The sequence below is a fragment of the Paramacrobiotus metropolitanus genome, unplaced genomic scaffold (genome assembly GCF_019649055.1).
Source record: "Paramacrobiotus metropolitanus isolate TYO unplaced genomic scaffold, Prichtersi_v1.0 Parri_scaffold0000045, whole genome shotgun sequence".
In the NCBI taxonomy this organism is placed as follows: domain Eukaryota; kingdom Metazoa; phylum Tardigrada; class Eutardigrada; order Parachela; family Macrobiotidae; genus Paramacrobiotus; species Paramacrobiotus metropolitanus.
The window spans coordinates 389,109-400,406 of record NW_026570265.1 but is presented as its reverse complement, the minus strand read 5'-3'; the positions used below and the strand labels follow the sequence as shown (position 1 = coordinate 400,406).

Genomic DNA, 11,298 nt, shown 5'->3' with positions numbered 1-11,298 from the left:
CGTCCGCAGCAGTTTATGCGTACCGGGTACGAGTGAACAGGTTGTTGGAATGCCGCAGTTTCGTTTTGCTGTGCAGCCTCCGCGTCCAAGCCAGCCCAGAGTCAACGCAGCGCTGTTTTCTTCGCCGGTCTGATTTCAACAGCAGATTCCCGGACGATGTGGAACTCTCCGTCCCTCTGGCACCGGTCTGATGGACGCTGGTTATTCTCGAAACCGTATCCACACATCCAGGAAGCCTAGTGTTGCTAGCTACCGCAGCCAGGCCAGTTTTAACTTACCGGTTGCGGTGCCGCTGCCAAAACCGAATGTTCTACAAAAACATGTATTCATGGTTCACCTTTTTCGCAAAACGGAGTTTAACGTTATTCCTGCACGTGGAATGGATGCGTAAGTGAAGCCAAACTGTAATCAAATTAAGCGCAATTATTGTGTAATTTTAAAATGTTTGTATCTGAACATACTGAGCCGGTTGACAAGTTTTTACGAAGCATACTGATTTACGAAGCGAAAATGAAAGGTGTACTCTCAATGCACTGCAGTAATAGGACGCTGGTGCAATCTTACTTACTTAGGACACTTCAAGGTTCTTACTCAATAATATGCTTTTGGTGATTTTAACAGATGTCATTTCAATGAGATCGATTTGATGAAGCACTTTAACCTGATTCGAGAAGTTACATGCAACAATGCAACCATGGAAGAAATTCGGGACGTGTGACGGAGGCGTTCAGTGATGTACTTCAGGGCCGAGACTGGGTTGTTATTACTCGAATGGAAGACGGAAAAGCAGAGGGAAATTATCTGTTTCCGGTTGATTTTAACGCTCCCAGTGCTTGGGAAAATTTTAAGTCGTAAGCTTGCCCGTTTTTACCGTAAAGCTTAAAAGCAAAATTTCCTTCTATATTTTCTTCGTTCTTTCTAGGTACACGGAGAAAAAACGAACGGAGTTAAATCCCTACTTATTTATCGTCCCAGCGACGAACGCTATCACTGTGCCGTATGATGTTGTTGCACAGTTTGCTGAAGTAAGTACTAAGTACTGTACTCGTACATTATATGTGGAATTTTACCGTTTTTTAATTTGACTGCAATACAGTTGTTCTGACCATTTGACTTGGGTTTTGTAGATGCGGGGTGTAGAAGTTGAAGATTTAAAAGTAAAAAACGTCGAAGGTAACAAAATAATAAAAAATTTGTAGTTATGCATTAAGAGGTTATATCAAATTCTGTTATTCTTATGCAATGCAGAGAAAGTGCGCCGCGGGAGTGCAGCCGTATCTCCGCAGATGTTGCCGGAATGTGAACCATCGACCTCACGAGGGTCACGACGCCGCTCATACGACCAAATGAATGTCGATGTTGATTTGGACAGTTCAGACTCATCTCCCGTCCGAGAGCTCCAGCCAAATCACGGCCCAGGGATCCGAGGAATTCGTATGGCTATGGGTCTTCCAGTGAATTCGACACTACACAGTTTCCGGATTCTCCCCGTCAGATTGTAGTGAATCGCACTGAACAGCCACAGCAAGATGTCGTTATTGTAGAGGACGATGCTGAAAACGTTATTGGATCGCCGTCTACCGGTGACTCCGGGTCTGTCATACGAGCGACAACTGTGGATGGCGATGAAGGAATTAACTCAGCCCAAAGTGTTAGTGATGGTGGCGTCGATGCCGTCAACCTGGGTAATCACACCGTAATCAGAACACCGATAAAAGTGATGATGCGAGTTGACCCTCTCCCTCCGAGTCCGGAACACCCAGATTTAGAGGCTGTTCGGGAAATGGTGTGTCAAGCTGTTACTGGCTCCCACTCATCGGCCCTATCGGAAGCTGTTTTTCAATGGAATGCTTGTGATCTAGAGACTCTTGTCCGCGTTTTCATTGAATGTTATACCGCGCACAGGGTTAATCTGGAGCTTGGTGGCCGGATTAAAGTCAGGAGAAATGAGTAAGTTGTCAACATTTTCCGTTAAATAAGATTGTGAGGTTGTTTAGTTCATCTTTTTGCAATGCTACATGGCGAGTGACCTTTGACGCTACTTTTTACGGAGGCAATCGAAACACTGGTTATGTTGGCTACAGTGCTTGTGATTTGGGCGGACCCTACAAAGAACTGTTTACCGTCCTGTGGGAAGCATTCCGCCATTTTAAACTGGATGAGCTAGGATCAACCGTTTTTGAGGAAGCTGGTTGCAAAGTATTATTAACGAGTTCAGTTGTTATGTCCGACGAAGGAAAAAACTTGTTGCGATGTATGGGATTTGCTTTGCGTGAGGCGATTCTTCGTTACGCACCATCTCCAGTGTGGCTGAATAATTCGGTTTTTCGTGCACTGTTGGGTTTACCAGTGGAATTGAATGATATCCACGATTTCAAAAAGAGCGTCGGAGAGATGATAAGCCATATCCTTATGGGCAGTGGAGATATTGTGATTACTCAAGTACCTTTTTTCGTGGAATGGTCAGAATTAAACCCATCGTTTAACGTAGGTTCAAAGAAAACAGGCGGTCTGTGTATCTGTGTAACAAAATAAATTCTAGAAGTTGAAAAAAAGCTTTTAAATTTTATTCAGTTTTTTTATTTTATTCTAGATTTCCGGTATGGCGAAGCTGGAAAGAGAAACATTTTGTCGTCACCTGGCGCAGTATGAGTTGGTTGAAAAAAGAGCAGCAAATGTCAAGTACGTTCTGGAAGGAATGCTGTCCGGTAGCATGGAACGGGTACGTACAACCGGTTTTCATTGTAAGAAACTCTGAGTGCTTGGATTACTTAAGCTTACAATTAAAGTACCGAAAATTCCTGCAAATGCAATGCATATGTATAACATCATGATACCTATCTTTACTGGTGTACATACAAACGTTTTCATGTGTAAGGAAATACGCCGGCTGATCTCTTATTGGAAGGATCTCGAAGAATCATTTTTTTGGGCGGTTACATCTGCCCATGATCTGCTGAGCAAGATTGAGCCACCAAACTTTGGATCTGGCATTTGGAAATTCAGTAAGGAAATCGTCTTCGAATGGTTCGAAAGTCTCGTCTCCAACGATTTGTCCTGTGTTGAACGTCAGCACTTATTGCGTTTCATTACGGCTTCTATTTGTGCCCCGAGAACACCAATCCGTATAGAATTCAGCCCCGAATTGGATGCAGACTGGTTGCCAACAGCTTGCACATGTTTTAATCGTCTTACATTGCCAACCGGCTGTTCATCTCAAGAAAAATTGCTTGCTGGTATTCGCCAATGTATTGCAAGTGTTGCGGTTGTTTCTGTGGAGCAAGGTTCTTTTCAGTTTAACTAAGTGACGTAAGTAAATTCTGTTTTTTTCCCGTTGGCATTTACAATAAATTTCATTAATTACATACTATCTTAATTTGATCTTAGGTGACGGGTGGTGTATGGATGGAGAATCGTGAATCAACGGAGCCGACTGTACATGAAGAATCTGCATTTTCTACTTGAAATTATCGGTTCTGCTTTCGTTTAATCCTTTTGTTAGAATTCAGGATAAACCGCATTTGATAGAAAAATATGGATTTGCGAAAGCGGTTTACGGCGATTTGTTAATGATATCAAAATTACAGTTGATGTGAAATCTGCAGTAAAAAATAAAAGCAGTTTAAGGAAGCATCATGAATTTTTGAAAATTCGGTATTCCATAATTAATGTTTCAAAGAATGGACGATTTTTGGGCTATTTTTGTGTGCGCGTAGAAAAGTGTGGTCTGTTCTGCATCTTAAATGTTATTACAGGCGAGTTAACCGCATTAAAAGCCAATAAAGGTCATAAGGAGTATGTATTTATGGTAACTGTGCAATTTCTGTAGAAAAACAGGAGTCCGGTAGCAAATTTCGCCGTTAGTAGCTAAAAGTTGCAAGTGAAATTGCAAAATAACTAGCTATCCTTGTTGTAAATAAGCTGGTAGGTGTTAAACCTTTTTACTACGCAGAGTTTTGAGCGAATAATATTTTTGTTAACGCCAACACACAAAACTGAATAAAACAACGGAATACCGTAAAACGAAATCAACGAATATCGTAAAAGCCCATCAGCTTTATTAAGACGATCATGCTACAAACTGCAAATAAACACACTAGGAATTCTGAAAACAAGCTTAAAAATCAGACACAACACAGAATGCCCATAAAAAATCCCAATTATTAAGAAAATTCAACGAAAAATCAGTGAATGAAGACAGTCAAAACTGTGAACGAAAACTGGAGCATTTTGAAAAAAATCATAATGTTTGGTTCCTCAAAAGCGCACGCGCCAAACAGATTACCTGCCGCTGTCCAACACTGTAAGCAACAAATAACCTTCCATACTTAGCATCACAGTTTTCTTACGTTACAGTAGTTCAGGTAAAAGCTTTTAAATCTTAAATAGTTTTGCAGGGTCACGTATTTATTGTAAAGTGCCAAAACAATCCCCAAGCAGACCGCGGAATATGCATGCAAAACACTCAAACATAAAAACAACTAATCTCCGAAGAAAAATTGTGTGCATTGCGTATCTATACTTTTCACCACCATCGACCGCAAGGTGACGTAAGCCTTTTGGAAGGCTACTGATAGACTCCTTCAAGTGCGAATGTTCCAGAGCATCCCAAATCTTTGCATCCGTGTACTTTGTGAAAGGATCCAAAGTCATTCTTTTAGTTCCACTAAAAAGCACCGGTTCCTACAGATTTAGAGAAACGATCTCATAAACAGAACAAAGAGGTTGCAGAATTAACAATTCACAGACAAACTAAACAAACGTATAACAACAAACCTGAGGTAAAATAGTGATTCGGGATCGCACATCATGCAGCTTAATGTCCGCAATGTTAAGATTGTCGATGTCGATCGATCCAGATGCCGCTTCGATAATGCGGAACAAGGCCAGCGTCATGGAACTCTTGCCGGCTTCGTCCGGTCCACAATACCGATCTAAATAAGCAGTCAAATCTCCCTTTGCTGTATTAAGTACCGAAATCCTGTTGATTGTCAATTGTCCTTTACAAATTTGAAGTCACGATTCAAAATATTTTCGTTTCTTGTATTACAAGCACTACATAAAATCACTCTATTATTAATTTAGTCGTGTAAATTAAACGAAATCAATATGTAATTAAGCGAACTCAGGTAAAAAGTAAAATGCAATACGAGTAAGACAGGTGTGTATCCATCACAAATGACCTTTTCGCCACTAACGATCCGCGCCGTAACACCCTTCAACACCAAATCCAGACACGGCCGGTAGCGTGTCTGATAATCTTTGAAGTCCACACGTCCCTCTGGCGGCCAGTCGCCCGGTGGGCGTGAAGAAGGCACAACCCAAGCCGCCTGTGAAATATTCAAAACGTTTTGACAGTTTTCAGAGCGCTACGCTTGGATAACTTGTTTACACCCGTTGGTAGTACACACTTCTTGGGGTGCTTCCGAATATCTTTGATGCGTTCCACCGCCACAATGTTGCTCTCCATTGCTCCAACTATGATATCCACAGCACACCCGCCAGCAGCCCGGTAACGGATAACGAATAACCAATGGACAAACCTGCCTGACTCGGTTCCATCTCCCACGATAAATCTCGACCGGCCACCGCATACAGCGCGGCGGAAACCGTGATCAGGAAACCGATCAGTTCCAAGCGAACAGCGATCCATCTACATCAGATCGGTCGATCAGGGAATCGGTAAATTATTCATTTCACTTTTTTAAACGCCAAGTTAGACCCAAATTATAAAACAAATTCAAAACTGTTAGAATGATTTAAATTTAGCACTGACATGTTGCTCAAGATATGTGAGATGACCATGACTAACCTCTGCGAAACCAAACTCAGGTAGAAGCACATATCATTATAATCCATCAGACGTTCATTTGCTTCGATGAATCGTTCCGTCTGTTTCGTAGCGATATTAACACCGGGTCCAGAAAGGGACTCTTAAAAGTTGGAGAAGATAGGGGATCGCGATACGGACTGCAAACGTTTCAGCTGTGTGCTTGTTACAGTGTAGAAGCGCTGTAAAAGTAAAGCACGTCATTATCAAAACCTTCCATATTATTAACAGCAAGCCAAAAAGAGCCGTCAGTAAAACTAAGAACATAAAAATTATAGTAAAACAATACGTAACAAGGCGCGACGTAAAATACTCAGATTACGATCGCAACGACAAAAATTTTACCACAAGTACAACTCCAAGCGTCAAAGCGTGTCAAAGTGTACTAAAAGGTTAATACGTAATTACTTGCTTTAGCAGCAGTACTAGCTGAGGTTTTTATCACTACCAGGTAGTAATGTGACATCGCAGTACATACGTAAATTGTTCATTTACAAAATCAATGAATTACTGATACCCATTTTTTAATTTACTGTCTACTGATAACTATTTTTTTTTTGAATTACTGATACCTATTACTGATACCTATTTACATTGCCATTTTCAAGCATACCTGCAAGAAAAAGTACAGGATGACCAGAGGGATGAGAATGATGATGAACACCCATGCGGTCACGCATATCTGCAATCAAGCCATTTTATATTCTGTGTTTTCTCGATTACTATTAATGAACATTGTAGTTACTTACTACAACGATAACGCTAAGTGTACCGAAAATGAAGTACAGCCATAAATCGGAATTGGAGGGACTCAGTACATCCACTGTATCTACGTCCTTGCTGAAGCGGTTGACCAGACGACCCGGCGGGGTGGTATCGAAGAAGGACATGGGTGCGCGCATAATCCGTCGCAGGAGGCCTTCGTGCAGATAGCGACCGGCTCAGACACGACCGTAAGCCATCGTGAGCGTGTGGCATATAATCAGGACCACTACGAAATCACCAGAAAAAGCTCGCATTAAAAACAAAAGAATAAATCACCAGGAAATGGCCTAAAACGTGCACAAGTAAAGTCTCAAGTACGAAAGGAGAAAAATATCAGCGCTAGCGAACAATCTTGTAAATCAACAGTAAGCGTAACAGATAATAATTACTACTCGCAGCAATGCTAATCAATAAGCTCCAAATATGGCTAATACATAAACCGAACAAAAAAGGAACCATACTAAAAACCTGTGAGTACTTAACGTGAGGAAGTGTTCCTTACTTTTGTAAGACCGTTTGCTCCGTGTTAAGGGAGTTAATCGGCCACATTTTATGATTTAGTATTACAGATTTAGTACCACCTTAAATCGGTTTAGTGCGACTGATTTTCTTGAAAATCTGACTGAAATTAAACTAAAAGGCTCAACGAGAAATACACATACACTGTCCACATCCAAGCGCTCCATAAACACCCAGCCGATAGTCCGTTTCTTTTCGGTCCGAATTTTGCAGTCTGGACCAATCACTCAACCAGAAACTCGCCGCCGCCCCAATCGCCGAATACCCGCCATAAAATATGAGAATCATGATTGCCGTCCGATTTGACAAATGTTGTTTTATGAACGTCAAATGCACGGTCCATTTTACACCTCCAATTTCCGCCTTCTCTGCTTCCACCAGTTTTCCCGGAACCGGTTCGGGCTGCGATTTTTTCTCAGTTTCCCGATCCTTTTTGGATACCTTCGATGCCTGTCGCAGGACACTCCGCACGCGTTTCAGTGAAGACGCCGTAGATGATCGCCGGGCCTCGACATCACTATCGCTCCGGGACCGTTTCTTTCCCAGTTCTTCCAGCAGCTGCTCTTGCCTCGACACTGTTTCCGGATCGCGTTGTGCGGTTTATTCTTCGTCATCCTTCTCGGCCAGATACGTTCTCAAAAATTCCGCAAAATCTTCGCTGTTGCGGAGCTGTTGTTTGTAAGTGCCAGATTCAGAACGGTGTGGTTGGCTAAAATGAAGATGGGGTCCGTCTGGAGCTGGTATCAAATACCATGGGTAACCAATATCCGTGTCTAGTTCATAGGCATGTCTTTGGGTCAAATAACGCTTTCAGTTATGTGCTTCCCTTTGCAAAGCAACGATCTAAGTTTCGGTGAGACGTAGTATTTCCCTATTTTACACGGATTTCCAAAATAACCAGATCCAGACTACAAAAATTTAACTGCTTAGTTACACTCGTAGCTGGCAAGTGAAACCATAACAGTGAAACCCTGTTATACTTGTATATGCGCCCTCATTAGTCCTATGGTAAAACGCAAATCTTGAATATTCCGCCTCTGGCTGGCTGTTTGTAAACGAATCTCTCTTGCCGCTTTTTCTTTCGTGTTCCAGTTGTTTTTAATTGCAAACAGTATGCCGTTATTAAAGAAATATTACATAAAATAAATCTGTGCCATTTGCGCCGTATCTTTGCGCCCAGACATGGAACAGTTTTTTAATTATGCTGATTCTATTATAAGGCGTTCTACGAGGCTGCTAGCTTCCGCAGACGGTGATCGGGATGGTGTGGATGGGACTGTTACTCAGATTGAATACATGATCGGGTAATTCGAAGTGCACGAGCCATTTAGACAGTCCAAATAGATCTATCAAATTTACAGTTATACGAGAGACGTTTTGAAAGTTTTCCTGAAGATCAGACTGTCCAAGCTCAGCGATTATTTGATGTTCTATGTGAACATTCCACTGGTTTGCGCACTTTGTTACGAGAAGACGAAAATGGAGGCGCCATGGATTCCCAGTTGGCTGTGCAAACGGGTTACAAAGGCAAGATTATGATACCAGAGGATGATCTAGCGGAGCTGAGATTCGACGGTTTTACTGTGAAAGATATTGCGGCATTCTATGAAATTTCGCCAAAAACGGTCCAACGCCGGTTGCAAGAAGCAGATCTAAACAGGAAGGTACAGTGAAAGACTTTGTATCTACCCTTTTATTGGTACATCTAAGAAACAGAATTCAATATTAAAAATGTATTAATAAGTTATTATCGAGAAAGCTTTCACTTAGTTCTGATGAAAATCCATATGACAAATGTTTTATTGGTACGATACATTTCGTACTATAAATCATTGAACAGTAATCGTAATGCAATCGTATTGTGTTTTCAGCTTTCCAGTTTACTTTTTAGAACTCCATGGTTGCTGACGATGACCTGGATATTGCTGTTACTGAAATTTTGGAGTCCTTTCCAAATGTGGGATACAGATTTGTACGGGCGCAGTTAAAGTCTAATGGATTAACTTTGCCACGTCACAGGGTGATCAGTTCCATGAGACGGTTGGATCCGTTTGCCGTTGCCATGCGCTTTTTCCGATTTGTTCCTTGCCGGCAGTATTCAAATCCCGGGCCGAACGCATTGTGGCACCTGGATGGCAATCATAAACTGGTTCGATGGGGTATTGTTGTGCACGGAATTATTGATGGATACTCTAGGTTTGTCGTTTCGCTACTGGCTGCGACAAATAACCGTGCGAGTACAGTTCTGCAAGCTTTCGTCAATGCCTGCGCGTCATCCGGAGTGCCATCTAGAGTTCGCACAGATTGCGGCGGTGAGTAGCACAATAAGTACATATATAGTGAGTTGCAGTTTTCTAAATATGAAAATTTCATAGGGGAAAATTTTGGCGTTGCCCGCTGGATGGAGCATTACATGGGTCCGAATCGTGGAAGTATTATTAGAGGGCCTTCCGTTCACATCCAGCGCACTGAACGGTTGTGGCGCGATCTGGGACGGGTTGTACTGAAATTGTTTCGATCCGTTTTTATACATATGGAAAACATGGGAATTCTGGATATTAACAGCCAGCGAGACGTGATGCTTCTGCATCTAATTTTTGTGGATCGAATCCAAATGAAGCTGAATAATTTCATCTCCTTTTTTAACAACCATAAACTGGAAACCGAACGTAATATGTCTCCTCGGCAAATTTTCACTCTTGGATGCCGGGAAAAGAAGCTAAAAGGATTTTCCTTACAGCAAGTTATGTTAGGTGATCCTTTGCCGCAATCCAATGTAGATATCCCTGAAAATTTTCCGGAATTCATAACGAATAATGCGGCGCATTCACGAGATTCTGTCCCCGTTTTTGATATTGTCAGCCTGTACCCTAATGAAGCTGCCTTCGTCTTAGCCAATCTGGACATTACTCAAGAGGACCGATTTTACGGAATTCCTTTGTTTCAAGCGGCCAAAGAAATGTTGCATCAAACCTTTCCATTGAATCTGTGAAAAATACGGAAGTTGTTAATAAGCACCTTCTATTCTTTATGTACTGATTTTATTGTCGTTAATGGATGTCGAAACATTAAGGTACATTTGCGCCATTGTGAGCAGTTTCTTCATAGTTTCGGTAAACAACACATTGAACGTAACGATACTTGGAGAGAGTGGAGACTTTGGAGAGATGAGCACAAAATTTGCATCATATCTTCTCGCAGATACTGCTCCTTTCGTTTTATGGCGTAGCCGTTTCTTTCACAAATTATCTGCCATGCGTCAGTTACCGGAACTCATATTACGCCATACTTTGAAATAAAAAATCGTAAGATGCTATACGCTTTTGTGACCTTTCCGCTGTTTTAAGATACTGTTTCACCTATGTTAATACGTGTCCCGTAGATTTAATACTATATTTACGTCCGGAATGGCTTCGAAGCTACATTATTTAACAAGTAAGAGGAAATACACTGTTATATTTTCGAAACATTCTGTCACTGGTCAAAGGTTCGAACCGGTATCCCAAATCCAGCCAAATTAATGTCAAAACCAGTGCAACGTTATATATTTCCGACATTTTCTCCACTTGTTGTCGAAATTTTTTATTCCGTTATTTTTATTATAACTTCACAATACGGAAAAATAGTTCCTTATTACTTAGTAAAAGTTTTATAATGAGCGGCATGTAGCACCACATCGTTCAATAAAACCCCAACACTGTAAATAACTTACAAAGCCACCCCACACGGATGGTTTGGAAAATAAAAAAAACACCAATGACAGATCAAACTCAGCGACGTGGCCGTGCAAGTTCTACTTTAAAACGCATCAGCAAAATAAGCGACTATTTGTACAAATCGCTGCAAGGAGCTGTGGAGCAGGATGCGGCCCTTTGGATTCTCCGGCAGCCGACCATTACTTTCCGCCGCCGGGTAAGGCTAGAAAGGTCAGGCCGCCTGTTCCCGGACCGGTGTATGTAGGATAAACAGCTGTTGTTTGCACGTCGGCACGAGGATAAAAACTCGGATGGGCTTCACCCACTACGCAACAAAGAAAAGCGTCATTTAGCAGCTGTTTTTTTGTTGCTGAAAACCCTTCATACACTCACTTAAATGTTCACCCATCTGCAAGTACGCTCAATTTTCTATGAACAAGGTACAAGTACAACAGAGGAAAGGTACTTGTGGCGTAGTGTAGTGGCACT

At 41.8% G+C, this 11,298-nt stretch overlaps 2 protein-coding genes and 1 pseudogene across 2 annotated transcripts; 2 read left to right on the top strand and 1 right to left on the bottom strand.

The window, feature by feature from the left end:
* Window positions 1–771: 771 nt before the first annotated feature.
* Window positions 772–3,613, top strand: LOC129591398 (uncharacterized). Its single transcript, XM_055487036.1, has 9 exons — window positions 772–851; window positions 923–1,025; window positions 1,128–1,173; window positions 1,249–1,434; window positions 1,545–1,950; window positions 2,085–2,487; window positions 2,594–2,722; window positions 2,879–3,309; window positions 3,388–3,613. Exons 1-8 carry the CDS (start codon window positions 772–774, stop codon window positions 3,302–3,304), a joined length of 1,779 nt encoding a protein of 592 aa, XP_055343011.1. The 3' UTR covers window positions 3,305–3,309; window positions 3,388–3,613.
* A 415-nt stretch (window positions 3,614–4,028) lies between these two features.
* LOC129591397 (ATP-binding cassette sub-family C member 3-like) lies at window positions 4,029–7,728 on the bottom strand (annotated as a pseudogene).
* An 876-nt stretch (window positions 7,729–8,604) lies between these two features.
* LOC129591396 (uncharacterized) lies at window positions 8,605–10,180 on the top strand. Its single transcript, XM_055487035.1, has 3 exons — window positions 8,605–8,778; window positions 9,006–9,426; window positions 9,490–10,180. Exons 1-3 carry the CDS (start codon window positions 8,605–8,607, stop codon window positions 10,104–10,106), a joined length of 1,212 nt encoding a protein of 403 aa, XP_055343010.1. The 3' UTR covers window positions 10,107–10,180.
* Window positions 10,181–11,298: the final 1,118 nt, after the last annotated feature.

Excerpts from the sequence above, each read along its gene's own strand:
- LOC129591398 (XM_055487036.1), top strand. The coding sequence starts at position 772 with ATGGAAGACGGAAAAGCAGAGGGAAATTATCTGTTTCCGGTTGATTTT. Across the intron at positions 1,174-1,248 it reads AAAAGTAAAAAACGTCGAAG|AGAAAGTGCGCCGCGGGAGT; the intron begins GTAACAAAATAA and ends TATGCAATGCAG. Across the intron at positions 2,488-2,593 it reads AATTAAACCCATCGTTTAAC|ATTTCCGGTATGGCGAAGCT; the intron begins GTAGGTTCAAAG and ends ATTTTATTCTAG.
- LOC129591396 (XM_055487035.1), top strand. The coding sequence starts at position 8,605 with ATGGATTCCCAGTTGGCTGTGCAAACGGGTTACAAAGGCAAGATTATG. Across the intron at positions 8,779-9,005 it reads AAGCAGATCTAAACAGGAAG|AACTCCATGGTTGCTGACGA; the intron begins GTACAGTGAAAG and ends TTTACTTTTTAG. Across the intron at positions 9,427-9,489 it reads AGTTCGCACAGATTGCGGCG|GGGAAAATTTTGGCGTTGCC; the intron begins GTGAGTAGCACA and ends AAAATTTCATAG.